The 19,470-nt window shown below is 41.0% G+C and overlaps 1 protein-coding gene across 1 annotated transcript in view; it reads right to left on the reverse strand.

Annotated features, from left to right (window-relative positions):
• Nucleotides 1–2,277: 2,277 nt before the first annotated feature.
• Nucleotides 2,278–19,470, reverse strand: part of PTPN22 (protein tyrosine phosphatase non-receptor type 22) — a 53,716-nt gene continuing 36,523 nt past the window's right edge. Inside the window, exons 14-21 of the mRNA XM_038749305.1 lie at nt 19,118–19,195; nt 18,853–18,983; nt 17,121–17,148; nt 14,481–14,561; nt 13,643–13,755; nt 12,579–12,609; nt 3,850–3,927; nt 2,278–2,591 (exon numbers count right to left, since the gene is read on the reverse strand). Of these exons, the coding sequence (XP_038605233.1) occupies nt 2,527–2,591; nt 3,850–3,927; nt 12,579–12,609; nt 13,643–13,755; nt 14,481–14,561; nt 17,121–17,148; nt 18,853–18,983; nt 19,118–19,195 (605 nt within the window). The 3' untranslated portion in view covers nt 2,278–2,526. The remainder of the gene's footprint in view (nt 2,592–3,849; nt 3,928–12,578; nt 12,610–13,642; nt 13,756–14,480; nt 14,562–17,120; nt 17,149–18,852; nt 18,984–19,117; nt 19,196–19,470) is intronic.

Raw genomic sequence — 19,470 nt, forward strand, 5'->3', positions numbered from 1 at the left:
TCTGATGCTTCTCCTTACCTGTAATTTATTTCAGCGTCCGTCTATCCTGCTATATTATGAACTCCTTGAGGTCAGGGAGTTTGTCTAATTTAATGTACTCTCCCAAGCAGTTAGTACAGGGCTTTGCACAGAGTAAGCACTGCACGGATACCAACGATTGACTCTCCTATCACCGCGTCAATGCATCCCACGTCAGCCACTGGCTGAAAGATTAAGGAATCAGTCAGGCAGCCTTTAAACCATTTGGAAAATTGTCAAACTATGAACTTTGTGCAGAAACGCTCTGGGCATGTTACTCCCCTCCTCAAAAATCTCCAATGGCTACCAGTCAACCCACGTATCAAGCAAAAACTCCTCACTCTCGGCTTCCAGGCTGTCCATCACCTCGCTCCCTCCTATCTCACCTCCCTTCTTTCCTTCTACAACCCAGCCCGCACCCTCCTCTGCCACTAACCTCCTCAATGGGCCTTGTTCTCGCCTGTCCCACCATCGACCCCCGGCCCACGTCCTCCCCCTGGCCTGGAATGCCCTCCCTCTGCCCATCCGCCAAGCTAGCTCTCTTCCTCCCTTCAAAGCTCTACTGAGAGCTCACCTCCTCCAGGAGGCCTTCCCAGTCTGAGCCCCCTTTTTCCTCTCCTCCTTCCCATCCCCCCCACCTCCTTCCCCTCCCCACAGCACCTGTATATATGTTTGTACAGATTTATTCCTCTATTTATTTCACTTGTACATATTTACTATTCCATTTATTTTGTTAATGATGTGCATCTAGCTTTATTTGTATTTATTCTGATGACTTGACACCTGTCCACATGCTTTATTTTGTTGTCTGTCTCCCCCTTCTAGACTGTGAGCCCGTTGTTGGGTAGGGACCATCTCTATATGTTGCCGACTTGTACTTCCCAAGCGCTTAGTACAGTGCTCTGCACACAGTAAGCGCTCAATAAATACGACTGAAAGAATGAATGAATGAACTTTGGGGACAGGAAAGTCACCCTGGAGAAACAATTTACTGAAGGGCTTCTGAGACTCTTTATTAGTTAGTCCTCTAATTATGGATACTGTTGGTAACTTTTGAAGGATTGGACTTCTGCTATTTGTTGGGTCCCTGCATTTTAGACTGTGTCTGCTAAATTTCATTGTTTTTCAAAGTGCCTAGTACGAGTTTCTGCACATTATAGTGCATTCAAGAAATGATAGAAAATAATTAATAAAGAAAAATAGGGGAAAATGGAAAAGAACAGGAAGAGGGTCAGGGAGAGTGAGCTAAAGGGAGAGGTTACAAGGCACTGGGAAGAGAAGAATAGAAGGGAAGGAAAAGGAAGACCAGTGAGGGTGACAAAAGATAAGCGGAAATTGCAAGTCAGAGGACAAGAGGGACAGAAAAGACTAGAGTCTCAGGACAAGGAAAGGGAGAAATAAGTAAATAAGTACAGATGGAGTAAATAAAAGCAGAGACAGAAAGACCGATAGAAGAGTTACGGGACATAAGATGAGTCTAAGAGGGCTATAGAAGAGAATGACAGCAAGGTCATTACAGGAAGAGAAGAAAGGAATAGGGGCAGAGGAGCAGAAGGAAAAATCAGTGAACAAACAGGAGTAAAAATTAATCTGTATGTCTATTAACAATAACAAAACTGTTTCTATGCTCTTACAGAAATGCTCTAGAGCTGACAGTTCACCTAAAACAGTCTGGTTAGATTTAGGTCGTCACGGGTTAAATCGCAAATTCCCTTCTAGGGACAGACAGTTGGACCTCTCTGGGAAACTACTAAAAAAAAAGATATTTCCTTGAAAGTCCAGTCTACATTTATTTATTTGCTTACGTCGCACTAGTCAGTTCTCATTGAAACTCTCTGTCTGCTAATCAGACTAAATACTTTCAAAGTCATTTCAAGGAGATTTAGCATCACTCTAATTCTTTATTAAGAATAATCATTTACTCTCTATTGCAAACCCTTTTCAAAATCGTATTATAAGAAGAAATAGAAAGTAATTTTGTTCTTTTATGTGCAAATATTCCCTGAAGAACTCTTGGGTATTTATTCCACTAGGTTCTAAATTAATAGTCAATATTTTAGTCTATTTAGCTATTTGTCAGAATAGAAAATAAATATATAATAACATGAAAATGATCACATCATAATATTTAAATTGATCTGATCCAACATCCACTACTTTATAAATGTTAAATATATCACATTCTACCTAAGTGAAAAACAGCTTTTTTCCTCCAAGAGTTAAAAGAAAATACTGTTTTCCCATAAAATAGTCTTCATATGAACGCAGATGCTAAATTTTGTGGATTCCAGCCTGATGTTAAGGAATAGGAAGTGTTAAGCTGCCTGCATCTATTGAACATCCCATTTTTATTTTAAAGTTATCCATCTCATCATCTTATTCCTTGACTGCTGTTTTGTTGATTATGAAACCCACTCCTCAGCACTATGGTGATTTTGTTTGAAGAAACATATGCAGCTTCGGGCAGCATTGTACCAAATATACTTTCTTATAAAAGTTCAAATTGTATTAAATATTCCAAGTCGGTGGAGGATTCCTCGGTCCTTTGGGTTTTGAGAAACGATTCGCGAAACCTAAGAGCAAAACATAAACAATGAAATGATTATACTTATATTTCTTTATATTCCGGCATATTTTCATGCAGTATGCAAGAATTTGACTTTTTCAGGATGAATTTTCATCGACGTGTTACAAGGTCAACGAATACAACAAAAACAAGATTATAAAAGGTGTACTATGGATATTATGGAGAAGCAGCATGGCTGGTGGAAAGAGCATGGACCTGGGGCTCAAAGGACCTGGGTCCTAATCCTGCTCTGTGACCTTGTGACTTAATTTCTCTGTGCCTCAGTTTCCTCATTTGGAAAGAGGGAATTCTATGCCTGTTCTCCCTCCTACTTAGTCTGTAAAACCAATGTGGGACCTAATTATCTTGTATCTACCAAGAAACTTAGTACAGTGCTTGGCACATAGTAAGCGCTTAACAAATACCATTATTATTATTATTATTATTATTATTATTATTATTATTATTATTGACAGTACAAGTTTAAAAACCCTCTCTGCAAGGTGAAATTTCAACCTAAAAGCACGTAAGACACAGAAGGCACACATTAACATAATAATGAGACTGGGTTCAACCCGATTTGCTTGTATTTACCCCAGCGCTCAGTACAGTGCCTGGCACATAGTAAGTGCTTAACAAAGACCGCAGTCATTATTATTATTATGTTTTTGCCTTTGGAGTTATCCTGTTCTTCGCCATTTAGTTGTCCAGTCAGTTTTTCATTTTCTAAGCTTTTTAGGCTTAATCTAGAGTATTCAGTGATATTGCAAATAGCAGATAAAATCATTTACATTTTTTTCCAATCACCCCAAAGTGTCATCATAAAACTATGGACTTACATGTGCAGTTAGGTGAGCAACTTAAAATATAAAATTTAATAGAAATACATTTCATTTCTACCATTTCATGAGTAAAAAAAGAACAGACAGCAGCAACCATACCATTCTTTCCAAGTTTTTCCACTATATGGTACTTCAGAGTTAGTTCTAATTTTGTTTTATGGCCAGAAAAACACATCGCTTGAACATCTCTTCCCGCTCCATTTGACTTAAACAGCCATTTTCTACAAACTAGCCAGGCATTCACCTTTTATGGGACTTGGTTGCACAAAAAGTAATTTTGGTAACTACTAGGTCTTAAAAAAGGAAAGTTATGAAAAAAGATCTTAAATGTAAGGGGTCTGCCTCTGCCACTTGAAAGCAAATCCAAAAACTAATACTTCAAATTCAACATATATGACCTAGATAAAATAGAAGAAATCATACCAAAGTTCAGGAAGGAGCTGGCGAAGTTCAATTTTGAAGATTCTGTTGGTTTAGCAGGTGGGGATGAGTTACAGATACCTGGAAATACATGAAAATATTTCAAGGAGATTCATTCATTCATTCAATCGTACTTGTTGAGCGTTTGCTGTGTGCAGAGCACTGGACTAAGCGCTTGGGAAGTACAAGTCGGCAACATATAGAGACGGTCCCTACCCAACAACGGGCTCACAATCTAGAAGGGGAAGACAGACAACAAAACAAAATATGTGGACAGGTGTCAAGTCGTCAGAACAAATAGAATTAAAGCTAAATGCACATCATTAACAAAATAAATAGAATAGTAAATATGTACAAGTAAAATAAATAGAGTAATAAAACATGCTTAGGGCCAGAAAATTAGGAATTCATTAATTCAGTCGCATTTTATTCATTCATTCAATCATATTTCATCATCATCATCATCATCAATCGTATTTATTGAGCGCTTACTGTGTGCAGAGCACTGTACTAAGCGCTTGGGAAGTACAAGTTGGCAACATATAGAGACAGTCCCTACCTAACAGTGGGCTCACAGTCCAAAAGATATAAAAAATGTGTACCTATTTATTATTAAGGGGGGTAGGGAGTCGGGGCGATGGGGAGGAGAGATATTTATTGGGCGCTTACTGTGTGCAGAGCACTGTACTAAGCGCTTGGGAAGTACAAGACGGCAACATATAGAGATGGTCCCTACCCAACAGTCTAGAAGGGGGAGACAGACAACAAAACAAGTAGAATAAATAGAATAATAGCTATATATGCATCATTAATAAAAGAGAGTAATAAATATGTCCAAATAAAATAGAGCAATAAATATGTACAAATATATACAAGTGCTGTGGGAAGGGGAAGGGGGTAGGGCAGAGGGAGGGAGGGGGGGCGATGGGGAGGGAAGGAGGAGAGGAAAGGGGGCGGCTAAGTCTGGGAAGGCCTCCTGGAGGAGGTGAGCTCTCAGTAGGGCTTTGAAGGGAGGAAGAGAGCTAGTTTGGTGGATGTGTGGAGGGAGACCGGGGGGAGGACGTGGGCCGGGGGTCGACGGCGGGACAGGCGAGAACGAGGTACAGTGAGGAGGTTAGTGGCAGAGGAGCGGAGGGTGCGGGCTGGGCTGGAGAAGGACAGAAAGGAGGTGAGGTATGAGGGGCGAGGTGATGGACAGCCTGGAAGCCGAGAGTGAGGAGTTTTTGTTTGACTCAAAGGTTGATAGGCAACCACTGGAGATTTTTATTAATAATAATAATAATAATAATGGCATTTATTAAGCACTTACTATGTGCAAAGCACTGTTCTAAGCCCTGGAGAGGTTACAAGGTGATCAGGTTGTCCCACCGGGGGCTCACAGTTTTAATCCCCATTTTACAGATGAGGTAACTGAGGCCCAGAGAAGTGAAGTGACTTGCCCGAAGTCACACAGCTGTCAATTGGCAGAGCGGGATTTGAACTCATGACCTCTGACTCCCAAGTCCGGGCTCTTTCCACTGAGCCACGCTGCTTCTCTAAGGCACTGAGGTGGGGAGTGACATGCCCAGTGTTTCTGTACTTATTTATTTATTGAGCACTTACTGTGTGCAGTGCACTGTACTAAGCGCTTGGAAAGTACAATTCGGCAACAGAGACAATCCTTACCCAACAAGGGGAATGATCTATAATTATAAGATATACATAATTCCCGACTAGTGACCGGTTAATTTATAAAGTCACAAATGAAGACACTGTTAGATATTCAAAACTTCTCTTCCACTTCCATATGCTAACCGAGGGTGAGGTATCATATAGCCAATCTGTCATATATTGCTTTAATTACCACCTCTATCTGGATGACTTCCAAATCTACCTCTCCAATCAAGCAAGCAATCATCCAGTGGTATCTATTGAGCGCTTACTACGTGCACGGCATTATACTAAACGCTTGGGAGAGTACAGTACAACAGAGTTGGCAGACACCTTACCTGCCCACTATAAACTCACAATCTAGAGGAGGAGACAGTGCTCCTGTAATAGCTAATCTATAATAAAATAATCCTAATCTAGAATATAAAGATATGTACATAAATGCTGTTAGGGCTGAGGGTGGGGCAAATATCAAATGCTCAAAGGTCACAGACCCAAGTGTAACTACACAGATCCACGGATCTCCAGCCCCAGATATTCTCTTACTCTACAATTCTGCATTTCCCCCTCTCCATCCCCCCCATCTTACCTCCTTCCCTTCCCCACAGCACCTGTATATATGTATATATGTTTGTACATATTTATTACTCTATTTATTTTACTTGTACATATCTATTCTATTTATTTTATTTTGTTAGTATGTTTGGTTTTGTTCTCTGTCTCCCCCTTTTAGACTGTGAGCCCACTGTTGGGTAGGGACTGTCTCTATATGTTGCCAATTTGTACTTCCCAAGCGCTTAGTACAGTGCTCTGCACATAGTAAGTGCTCAATAAATACGATTGATGATTACTCTATTTATTTATTTATTTATTTTACTTGTACATATCTATTCTATTTATTTTATTTTGTTTGTATGTTCGGTTTTGTTCTCTGTCTCCCCCTTTTAGACTGTGAGCCCACTGTTGGGTAGGGACTGTCTCTATATGTTGCCAATTTGTACTTCCCAAGCGCTTAGTACAGTGCTCTGCACATAGTAAGCGCTCAATAAATACGATTGATGATGACGATGATTTCTTCTCGTCTCCAGGATATCTCCACTTGAATGCCCTATTCAACCTCAACGTATCTGAAGCTGAATTTCTCATCTTTCCTTCTAAACCACTCTTCCTCATTTTCCCATTCTAGTCAGTCACAACCCCACCATCCTTGTTCCAGAAGCCCAGAGTTGGTGTCATCCTTGACCTCTTACTGTTCTTCCACTCTCACATTCAATCAACCGTTTAATCCTGCCGATAATAGCTACAACCCAAGTCCTAGCTCTTATATCGTGATGAGATTACTGTAGCAGCCTCTTCCATGGTCTGTCTGTCTTCAAGCTCTCTTCCCTTCCATCTATTCTACCATATGGGTGTGCACCTTGAAATATCACTTGGCATCCAAATCTCATCCCCTTTTAGACTGTGAGCCCACTGTTGGGTAGGGACTGTCTCTATATGTTGCCAACTGGTACTTCCCAAGCGTTTAGTACAGTGCTCTGCACACAGTAAGCGCTCAATAAATACGATTGATGATGATGATGATGATGATGATAAACCTCCAGGGGCTACCCATCTCTCTTAATATCGAGCCGTAAGTCACAAATAGCTTCTTTACCAGCTCCCCAGACCTTATAGTGTCAGTCCTCATGATTTAAGCTTCTTGGGGACCAGGGGCCATGTCTATTTCTCACCCAGGTATTATTTCTGAGTGCTTGGTGCTTTGCACACAATAGGTGCTTAGTAGATATTATTATTAATAATTCATATTGGCTCTCTTTAACCAGCCCATATGAAGGAGCTTGGCCTAGTGGAAAGAATGGACCTGGGAATCAGAGGACATGGGTTCTAACACTGCCACTCATCTGCTGTGTGACCTTAGGCAAATCACTTACCTTCTCTGAGCCTCAGTTCCCTTATCTGGAAAATGGGGATTCAACACCTGTCTCAATCAATCAATCAATCAATCGTATTTATTGAGCGTTTACTGTGTGCAGAGCACAGTACTAAGCACTTGGGAAGTACAAGTTGGCAAGATATAGAGACGGTCCCTACCCAACAGTGGGCTCACAGTCTAGAAGTCTCCCTCCGACTTAGTCTGTGAGTTCCATGTAGGACCTGATTATCTACCCCAGTGCTTAGTACAGTGTTTGGCACATAATAGTGCCAGAGCCAGTGGAGTGAGACATTGAAGATGAGGAGGTAGGAGAGCCTAGTGGAAAAGAGCACAGGATTAAATCAGGAGACCCAAGTTCCAATCCTGATTGTCATTTGTTTGCTGTGTAACCCTTGGCAAGTCACTTAAGTTCTCTGTACCCAAAATGAGGATAAAATATGAGTTCTCCCTGAAAGTCCTATGTGGGGTAGGTACTGTGTTCGATCTGATCATCTTGTATCTACCCTAGTGTTTAGCACGGTGCTTGGCACACCGTAGCTGCTTAAATATTACCATTATTAAGATGGAGGCAAGGAAAGCATAATGGACTGGAGGAAAAAGCACAGCCTGGGAGCCAGAGGACCTGGGCTCTAATCCCGGATCAGCCAATTGCCTCCTCTGTGACCTTGGGTAAGTCACTTAAATTCTCTGTGCCTCAGTTTCCTCATCTGTAAAATGGTGATTAAATACCTGCTATTCATAATAATAATAATAATGATGGCATTTGTTAAGCACTTACTATGTGCAGAGCACTGTTCTAAGCGCTGGGGGGGATACAAGGTGATCAGGTTGCCCCACGTGGGGCTCACAATCAATCCCCATGTTACAGATGAGGTAACTGAGGCTCACAGAAGTTAAGTGACTTGCCCAAGGTCACACAGCCATCATGTGGTGGAGTCGGGATTCAAACCCATGACCTCTGACTCCAAAGCCCGTGATCTTTTCACTGAGTCATTCATCTTAGACTCTGAGTCCTGTGTCGGACAGGTACTGTGTCTGATCTGTAGGTGCTTAAATATTAGTATTATTAAGATGGCAGTAAGGAAAAGAAATGTTTTTAAGAGATGAGACGGAAAGATGTCTGCGGCACAAGTAAAGGGGTTAGATTTTAAAAGCAGGCAAGACAACTCAAATCAACTGAGGAAACGGAATTGTGGATTTGGAGCAGGAGACTGTTGAGAAGGGCAGGTTGGCATGTGTAATAGGGGACTTGGGTTTTCAGAATTGAATCTTACAGATATTTAAGCATTCTAGTTATAATCCCCTGAGGGCAGGGACTGACTTCTCTCTTAGGTATTCCAACCCCACAGTACACTATGCGTCTTGTGGACGCTCAGTAATTATCAGTTGAAAAACATATTTTACCAACATCGCCTAGGTCTCTAAAGCTTTCATTGCGGGAATGTTAATACTGAGTAGTAAATTACTGTAGAGGGAATTTCCCCTCATACAATATCTGTGGGATTTGTTTTCAGTACAGTGTAACAGAAGAGTAAGCAGCAGGCTATTATTACTAATAACACTTGGTGACATCTGAAAATGTGTCATTGCTTTGCCTATTTTGTAAAATTAACACACTTGTTTCACAATATGTTTTGCTGTGACTGTTTTCAAAAGGAACGTGTCTGAGGTTAGGTTTTTGGGTGTTTTAAATAGCACTCTTGTATAACAGCATACTAGTATGGATAAAATGAGGCAAACATTGCAGTGATGCCTATAAAAGAGAAAGCTGGTAAGACGAATATAGCATGTACTTACATCTTTGCACCAATAAAGGCTCGCAGAGATAAAAACATGATCTTTAGTTGAAATAGAGTAAAACCTCTCTAATTTGGATAAAACTTTCTTCATCTTTAAAAAGGAGATTCAGTACTTGTTCTCCCTCTTAGACTGTGAGCCCCATGTGGGATAGGGACTGGATCTGACCTGATTAATTTTTATCTACCCCAGTACTTTCAACAGTGCTTGACACATAGTAAGTGCTTAAAAAAAATAATACCAATAATGAGAGAATGACTAACCCAAATTACGAAAAGCCTAAATTGTTGAAGTGCTTTTTTTTTCTTTAATTTGAATGTGGTTTTTTTCTTGTTCCTCAATTTTTAATACATGAGTTATACATCCTGGGTTTAAAAACTTCCCACTTCAAATCATGTTTCCAGGGAACCCATAACTAAGAGTTTCTCAGAGTAATCTGAAAAGACATGGGCACGGAATGTATCTATCAGTTCTGTTGTTTGTATTCTCCCAAGTGCTTAGTCTTGTGCTCTGCACTCTTTAAGAGCTCAATATATACCATTTATTGATTTATTGTTTGTGTTACAGAGGACTCAGAAGGGCTCTCTCTCCTCTCTCTGTCTTGCTCCACCCTCTCCCCTCACTTTTCTCCATCCTATTTCTCCTCTTTTCTCTCCGTTTAGCAGACTCTACCCCTCAGTGAGAACCATTTTCTACCATAACTCCAGTATTTCTACAATAAAATTGAGTCAGAATTGTCATGAATTCCAAATTAAAGAGGTCCAAATTCATGAGTTTTTTTTATATTAACACAACAAAGGTGGTCATTAGTCTAGTTTTTCAGCTGGTTTGATCTTTGTCTGCTAGTAGTGTGGCACCAAACACCTTTAAGGGTGATATCTTTATTTTAATCGATCAGTCAGTGGTATTGATTAATAATGATGGCATTTATAAAGTGCTTATTAGGTGCAAAGCACTGTTTTAAGTTCTGGGGAGGTTACAAGGTGATCAGGTTGTCCCACAGGGGGCTCACAGTCTTAATCCCCATTTTACAGATGAGGTAACTGAGGCACAGAGAAGTTAAGTGACTTGCCCAAAGTCCCGCAGCTGACAACTGGCTGAGTCAGGATATGAAACCCTGACCTCTGACTCCAAAGCCCATGCTCTTTCCACTGAGCCACGCTGCTTCTCACATTGATTCACCGTTTACTGTGTGCAGAGCACTGTACTAAGGACTTGGGAGAGTACAACAGAGTTGGTAGACATGTTTCCTGCCCCCACAAGCTCACCGTTTAGAAAAAGAGACAGGCATTAATATAAATAAATAATTTACAGATCTGTACTCAAGTACTGTGGAGCTGGGGATGGGGTGATGTCTTTACGGCATGGATCCAGGTTGCATAGAGAAGCAGCGTGGCTCAGTGGAAAGAGCCCGGGCTCTGGAGTCAGAGGTCATGGGTTCAAATCCCAGCTCTGCCAATTGTCAGCTGTGTGACTTTGGACAAGTCACTTAACTTCTCTGTGCCTCAGTTACCTCATCTGTAAAACGGGGGTGAAGACTGTGAGCCACCCCCGTGGGACAACCTGATCGCCTTGTATCCTCCCCAGCACTCAGAACAGTGCTTTGCACATAGCAAGCGCTTAATAAATGCTATTATTATTATTATTATTATGCAGAAGGGAGAGGTAGTCAGGGAAAGGAGCGCTTAATTGGCGAAGTCTTCCTCCACATTGGCTTCTCCTGCCACATCCTTTATCTCAAAAGCAGTATGTGTGTTCAGAGGGACTTGAAAGGGGAAACAAAGGACAAACAAAGCTAAGTACTTTGTCAAAGCTCTCAGAGGGAAACTGAGTTAGAACTCTTGGATTTTTGATTAACAGTCTGGTATTGAAACATATATTCCACCCATCTCCCTCTGAACATCTCTCTCCTAAATGTGCATTCAGAAAATGCATTTGAAAACTAGCTACGTTCAGGTTGCCGCTAACAGCACTCTCATGTGTCTGTTTATTGTTATATCGTACTCTTCCGAGCACTTAGTACAGTGGCAAGGGTGGGACACCTTTCCCACAGGCGCACTCTAGAAACAGAGTTCTGTAGAAGGCTTTCCAGGAAATCATTACAGTATGCTGCATAACCTCATTCCTACCAACTCTGTTATATGGTATTCTCCCTAGCATTTAGTACGGTGCTTTACAGTAGGTATTCAATAAACATAATTAATCGATTGATAACCTGATAATCAATCAATGGTATTTCTAGAGTGCTAAACTCACTTGTGCTGGACAGCAGCAGCATGGCAAAGAGTCGAGGGCAGCGACTCGAGTTTACTGCACGGAAGGAGGCAATGGTAAACCATTTCCAGATTTTTACCAAGAAAACTCTCTGGATACACTACCAGAGCGATTGCCGATGGAGGTGGGATGTTCTGGGAGAGATATGTCCATGGTGTCGCTACGGGTCGGAGACGACTCGACGGCATAAGAAAGACAATGTACTAAGCACTTGGGAGAGTACAATACAGTGGAGTTGGTAGACACATTTCCCGCTCTCAAAGAGCATACAGATTAGAGAGGAATTTTGTACATCTGTTACTTCCACTGTGGTGAAGGCACATCTGGTATCTGAGATTCATTCATTCACTTATTCAATCGTATTTATTGAGCTCTTACTGTATGCAAAGCACTGTACTAAGTGCTCGGAAGAGTACGATATAACAATAAACAGACACATGAGAGTGCTGTTAGTGGCAACCCTGAACGTAGCTAGTTTTCAAATGCATTTTCTGAACACACATTTAGGAGAGAGATGTTCAGAGGGAGATGGGTGGAATATATGTTTCAATACCAGACTGTTAATCAAGAATCCAAGAGTTCTAATTCAGTTTCCCTCTGAGAACTTCGACAAAGTACTTAGCTTTTGGGTTTCAGTTGCCCCATCTACCCTAGACATTCTTACATTTATAATAGGGGTCATAATATATTTTTCCTACCATTCTCACAGGGATAGGGTCAGCCTTAATTTGATATTTTTTGTATCCTGAAAGCATTTTGGAGTTAGGTACTAGGTACAGATAAGGTGGTATTAGAACTCACTTCATCATCTGAGAGTGAAGCAATAATTGACAAGTTCAGACAGGGTTCTAAATGTGAGAAGAACCACAAAATGCTTTAGGGGTTAGAAGACCCCTGTTTCTGCACTTAACTTTATATGATCCTTGGTTAGTCAAACCTTTCCATACCTAGGATCCCTCATGCATAAAGTATGATCATAATGCTTTCCTGACAAGTAAGGCTATGTGGAGTAAATCATGAAATTACTATACAGAATTTGAAATTATATAAACATCTCAAAATTACTGTAAATACTCACTCTTTTTCATATTTCGCAAAAGCTTCAAACTCTGTGGGGAGAAAAGGAAATATTTTCTTTTCATCATGAAGAGAAACTTGAATGAATCAGAAAGAAAAGTGTCTTGAAAACAGAATACAATCAATCAATCAATCGTATTTATCGAGCGCTTACTGTGTGCAGAGCACTGTACTAAGCGCTTGGGAAGTACAAGTTGGCAAGAATTCTTCATACTAAGTTGAAAAGTAGTGCAAAGTAAAGCTTCCTACACAGCAGTGCGGAGATCACCCGGAAATAGCATTTTGGAAAAATAAAATAAAATCTGACTAGAACAACAATAATAATTATAATATATGGTAAATGCTATGTGGCAAGCACCATACTAAATACTGGGACAGGTACAAGAGAATGAAGTGGGATACAGTCCCTTTTTCACATGGAGGTGAAGGGAGACATTGCCCCCATGGAAGTGCTTTTGTCTTCACAGTTTTGGGTACAGGATGGTATTTGTTAAGCTCTTACTTTGTGTCAAACACTGTTCTAAAAATAATAATAATAATGATAATAATAATAATAATAATAATAATAATAATAATAATAATAAATGGACAACGGAAGCTATCTTGCCCAGCCCTTTACAGTCAGGGAAAGGTGGGAAGTGGAGACAAGATGTCAGCTCCGTTTCTTGCCTCCTGTCATATCTCTGACCCAGTAGGGTCTCATCATGCCAGAGGCTTGCCTTGCTCTCGGCTCCAGAGCCCAGTGAGGAGGAGCTGTTTTTCCTGCCTCACCCCTGGGGCCCATTGGAGAGCCTGGGGTTGCTCGGGAGATAAAGTGGATATTGGAAGTCTGGAGCAGCTGTAGCCGGGCTATAGCTTCTGGGGACTGCAAAGCCTCCTTGTCGCAGTTCCCATTCAGGAGCCATTAGATGCGGCCACTGCCTTGCATCACCTGAATGGCTTTTAGCTCCAGATCTAATGGAGAACTTGCAACGGAGCCTTGGCTCCTTTATGGGGAAGAAAGAAAAAGTCAGCTCTGCAAGAGACCACTCTAAAATTCCTTCAACTGTGTCTCTCCCACTTTACCTTACTCCTCCTGAAGCCTTTTCCATTACTCTTGGATGAGTGTTTAGATGTTGTACTTTCTGAATTCCCAGGGCAGCTGGTGGAATAAGTTTCTACAGGCTGGGCCTCCACACCTAACACAAGACAGTTGATAAAATACAGACAAATTTACAGATGTATTTACATATGTATTTGCGTAATTTCTTCATTCACTCAATCAATCAATGTATTTATTGAGTGCTTACTATGTGCAGAGCTCTGTACTTAGTGTTTGAGAGAGTACAATCCAGCAGAATTAGCAGACTCGTTCCGGCCTAAATGTGCATGCTTTCCTCAGTCAGTAATCTATTTTAACTTCTATAGAGTCTTTTTAGGCAACAGTTCTAATAATTGTGGCATTTATTAAGTGCTTACTATGTGCCAAGGACTGTACTAGGCATTGGTAGATTAAAGATTATTAGGCAGGACACAGTCGCTGTCCCATATGGGGCTCACAGTCTACATAGGAGGGAAACAGGTCCACAGATCCACATTTCATGGATGAAGAAACGGAGAAGTAAAATGATTTGCCCAAGGTCACACAGCAGATAAATGGAAGAACCACAGGATTAGAACCCAAGTCCTCTAACTCCCAGGACCGTGCTATTTCCAGTAGGTCATGCTGCTCATATTTCCTGTGCAGACTGATGTACTTTTCCATTGTAAGTTTGCTCTCCAACCACCCTGTATATTTCTTTATCTTTTCCAGAATATGGAGTCCTTGTTTGGTTTGGTTTTACTGCCTTCTTAAATAGCCCTCTTTCTAAAATGGTAGGTTGAACCTCCTTTTGGAAGAGAAGGTGAAGATAATGCCACTTACAGTCTTCATCAGCAAGAAAGAAGGACTCCCGTGTTCTTTCCGGGAGTGGAGGAGGTGGGGAAGAACTATCTCGACGTTTCTCTGAGATACAAAAAAATGAAAGAAATCTTTCAACCAATAGTTAAGTGGTATTCATGTATTAAACGCAAGTATTAGCGAGTCCCCCCCAATAGCCAAGTCAATTCATTCAACGTTATCGTGCTATGACAGAAAGCGAATGAATGTTTCCCAAACAAAATGAGGTTCTGCTCACACTACCCCAAGTAATAGGGCCCTAACCACCAGATGCAACTCATTTCTTGCTCAAATAGAAAACACAACTAAGCGCTAGGGTTTGTTTCATCTCCCCACATAGACCACTTCAGTTTGGAGGTCAACTGAAATAATCATTTGACTCAATCAATGGTCCCTATTGAGCGCTTATTATTTGTAGAGCATTGTATTAAGGGCTCGGAAGAGTACACTACAACAGAATTAGCAGGCATGTTCCCTGCCTAAAATGAGCTTACAGTCTAGAGAGGGAGACAGACATTAATATGAATACTATGAATGAGTAAAAAAAACTACTTAAGATTCCTAGATTGCTTCTTACATATAAAATAGATCACTTCCAAGATTTGATTTTTTTACACTTGGCTACAAATGGGAAGAATCAGGGTTGCATTACATCACCCTTCCATTTGACATTTTGTGCGCGGAGAGTATAATCTTGTGTATCAGAATTGATTGGGATTGGGGACATTATGGATATGCAAAAATCCATATAGTTCTAAGACGTAGGTTGGTCTCTCTCCCTTTATCCAGCTTGGACTCCCCCCTCTTTCTAGTCAGTCAGTCAGTCAGTCAGTGGTCAGTGGTCAGTCAATTGTATTTATAAAGTGCTTACTGTATGCAGAGCATTATACTAAGCTCTTGAGAGAGTACAATATAACAATATAACAGACACATTATTTGTCTCCAACGAGCTTACAGTCTAGAGGGGGAAACATACATTAGTAGAAATAAAGAAATTACAGATATATATGTGTAGCTTCTCCTCTTTGCCCTTTCACTTCCCCCCTGCCTCTTTGGGCCTACCCTCTTCATTCTACTTTCTCTTCATCCTCAGTGTTCACACGCACACACACATACACACACACGCACATTCAATTATTTATTCATTTCTTTCACCCTGCCATTTGCTGCTCCAGGCTATCCTTGTTTCTCCTGCCAGCAGTATTTGTAAATATTTTATATTTGCTTGTCTCCCCTGTTAGATTGCAATTGCCTAAGAGTCGGGATTATTTGTTTTGCTTTGGGCATGTTCTCTCTATTGCTTAGTATAGTGCTTTGCATGCAGTTGAGACTTAAAAAATACAATTGATGATGGCAATTAACACAACTGTTCATGGAAAACAAAAACCTCCCTCATAAAAAATATTGAGGTATATATTTCTACTCCGAAAAGATGATGGGAAAGGGAGAAGAAAGAGCACACATGGGTAATTTGTGCTTCAAATTTGAAGTATACATTATTACCAGTATGATTTGACAGTCCTCTCCTAGTTCTTCTACCTCTCTGGCTGCTCCTTCTTCTTCTTTCTCTGCAATCTCAAATTCCTCCTGCCTCTAGGACATGTACACATGAATGTCCTGCAGGCATCTCAAGATCAAAATGTCTAAAACTGAACTCCTCATCTTCCCTCTCAAATTATCTTCTTCTCCCAGTTTCCTATCACTGTTGACAACACTACCACCTGTCTTGTCTCACAATCAACCTTATTTAGTCAGTCACCAAATCCTGTTGGTTCTTTCTTCACATCACCTCAAAAATTTGCCCCTTCATCTCTAACCAAACTGCTACTCTACTGGTTCATGCACTTGTCTTATCCCAACTCAGCTATTCCAACCGTCACCTCTCAGACCTCCCTGCTTCCAGCTTCTCCCCTCTGCACTCCATATTTCACTGACACCTGGATCATTTTTCTAAAACATCAGTTTGCTTATGTTTTCTCATGCCTCAAAATCTTCCAGTGGTTGCCTATTCAATCAATCAATGGTTATTTGAGTGCTTACTATGTGTAGAGCACTGTACTAACCATTTGAGAGGGTACAATACAATAGCATTGTCAGACACATTCCCTGCCCACTATTCCCCTCCACATCAAGCAGAAACTCCTGACAATCGACTTTGACACTCTATCAGCTGTCTCCCTCCTATTTACCCTCTCTCCTCTCCCATTACAACCCAGTATGCCCAGTATGCTCCTCTAAAGCCAACCTACTTAGAGTGCCTCATTCTCATCCTATCCACTTGCTTCTACCAATGTTCTCCCTGTTTTCAAAACCCTTCTAAAAGCCACATCTCCTGCAGGAGGCCTTCTCTCAAATAAACGCTCAAGTCAATGGCATTTATTGAGTGTTTACTGTACGTGGTGTACTATACTAAGCGCTTGAGAAAGTAAAATAAAATAGAGTTGGTAGACAGAATCCCTGCCCAAAAGGAGCATAGTCTACAGAGGGAGATGAATATTAAAATAAGTCACAAATAGGAGAATAAGATATTATTGATTGATTAAACTATTAAGACTAAACTCATACATTATTAGGGTTGATTAGAGAATGGGCAGCATTTCTGTAGGAGTCAAACTTAAGCTTTACCTGATTTGGGAATCCGTATTCTCACACTCTACAAGGAAACAAAAGGGAAATATTTGCAATATTGATTCCAAGTGGAATTGCTTCAAATTCAAAGTAGTAAGTCATGAATTTGCGCACATACACACCCGCGCACACACACACAGTGCCCCGCATGCCCCCAGGAAAGAATGAGAGGTGGGCTCAGAACCTGCCATTTTTCTTGATTCACCAAAAGAGATGTGTGCAATACAATGGGCACTCTTAATTAGTGATTTAATGCTCCATGGCACTTAGTCCTTGACAAATTTCCAATCTGAGTAATTATTTCCTCCCTATTTAGAATTTTCCCTCCTGGGTACAATCAGAGAGGTTGTTCTTTACTTCCTCTCCCCAAACCCACTTAGTTGAACTGCTGAAGTAGAAACATCACATGTCACTGATGTGAGCAATCCCGTCTTAATCTGTTAAATGCTTTGAGGCCCTGCAGGATGATGAACAACATATAAATGCATGCTCTTATATGGTGCTTGTTTTGCAAAAGGTAAGATGTCCAAACAGAATGAAAGACATCACAGCAGAGTTAACCTAATATTGTGTACTAGAAGACAGAGTGAGATTGGAAATCTGCTCTGGGATTTTATGGCATTGGCGCCCCAAAAATGCACAGGGAAAGAGTTATAATGAAGTGAAATTAGGTAAAGAGAACCAATCATATTTACTGAGCTCTTACTGTGTGCCAAGCACTTGGGAGAGTACAATATAACAGAGTTGGTGGACACATTCCCTGCCCACAGTGAACTTACAGTTTAGAAAGAGAGAGAGACAATAACATAAATAAATTATGGAAGTGTATATAAGCACTGTGGGTCTGAGGGAGGGGGTGAATAAAGATGTGAAAATCCAAGTGCAAAAGAAAATTGTACAGTACAACCAAGATCTAATAATAGTAATAATAATGGCAATTGTTAAGTGCTTACTATGCGCAAAGCACTGTTCTAAGCGCTGGGGAGGATACAAGGTGACCAGGTTGTCCCACATGGGGCTCACAGTCTTCATCTCCATTTTATAGATGAGGTAACTGAGGCTCAGAGAAGTGAAGTGACTTGCCCAAAGTCACACAGCTGACAAGTGGCGGAGCTGGGATTTGAACCCATGACCTCTGACTCCAAAGCCCGGGCTCTTTCCACTGAGCCACGCTGCTTCTCTTATTAGGGCTTAAGGAACACCTCCCCTATAACTGAGTGTTTTACAAAATGGACAGTTACCTGTCACGGCTTCCTACCTTGCTCCAGTTTTACTATTCTGTTTTTGTGTGGGGTTATGAGGGAGAAACAGAATGTCGCTCTGCATCTATCCCTAGCTGGCTTGCTGTGGCTGTTCTATGTGGCATTTATGGGCTCAAACATCTCAGGCTTGTCCTCCTTCTACCTCCTATAGTTATCATTATGGTATTTTTTAAGTGCTTATTATGTGTCAATCACTGAACAAGTTAGTCAGATAGGACACAGATCCTGTCCCACCTGGGGCTCACAGACTAGGTGAGAGGAGAGGTGTAGTGAGAGGTGTGGGCTTAAGAAAGAAGGAGAAAAAATAGCTGAAATTCCCACCAGGAAGCTATTTTTTCCCTTGAGGAAAAAGTGTAGTCCCTAGCTAGAAATTTGATATTTGCCGTGCTAAAAAAAAGTTTTACTTTAAGCAGAAGCCAAGTGAACACTGTGTTGCTAGTCTAACCTGAAGATGTTACTATATTTACCTTGCTGGGCCTCAGTCTGACTGAATCATCAGATTCCTTGGATTCAGCTACTCCACTCCATTCCTGTGATGTTCCAATGTGTAGATTCTCAGGTGACGGCTGAAGTGTGAAAGCTTCCTGTGGAAACTCTTCTGGAAGAAATTACATGTCGATAATACTTTCCTGTTTCTCCCTCGGAACCATAAGTGATTCAACACCGACACACAGGACACAAGACAGAGGCGTGGTGACTTGTTTTCTGTGTCACCTCTCCTCCGGTACTCACCAGTTTCACCAGTTACAATAAATGATTCAGGGGTTCTCTCAGGCAAAGGAGGAGGAATGTCTTCTAGGCTTGGGTACACTATAAATCAAAATGTCAGAGACACAAATGTAGTTATTGAATTATCTAATGGAATTCCCTTTTATTCATCCTCCCTCCCAGCCCCACCAACTGCCAGCTGTGTGACTTTGGACAAGTCACTTAACTTCTCTGCGCCTCAGTTACCTCATCTGTAAAATGGGGATTAAGACTGTGAGCCCCCCGTGGGACAACCTGATCACCTTGTAACCTCTCCAGTGCTTAGAACAGTGCTTTGCACATAGTAAGTGCTTAATAAATGCTATCATTATTATTAT

This window comes from Tachyglossus aculeatus, chromosome 7, assembly GCF_015852505.1.
Source record: "Tachyglossus aculeatus isolate mTacAcu1 chromosome 7, mTacAcu1.pri, whole genome shotgun sequence".
Taxonomy (NCBI): domain Eukaryota; kingdom Metazoa; phylum Chordata; class Mammalia; order Monotremata; family Tachyglossidae; genus Tachyglossus; species Tachyglossus aculeatus.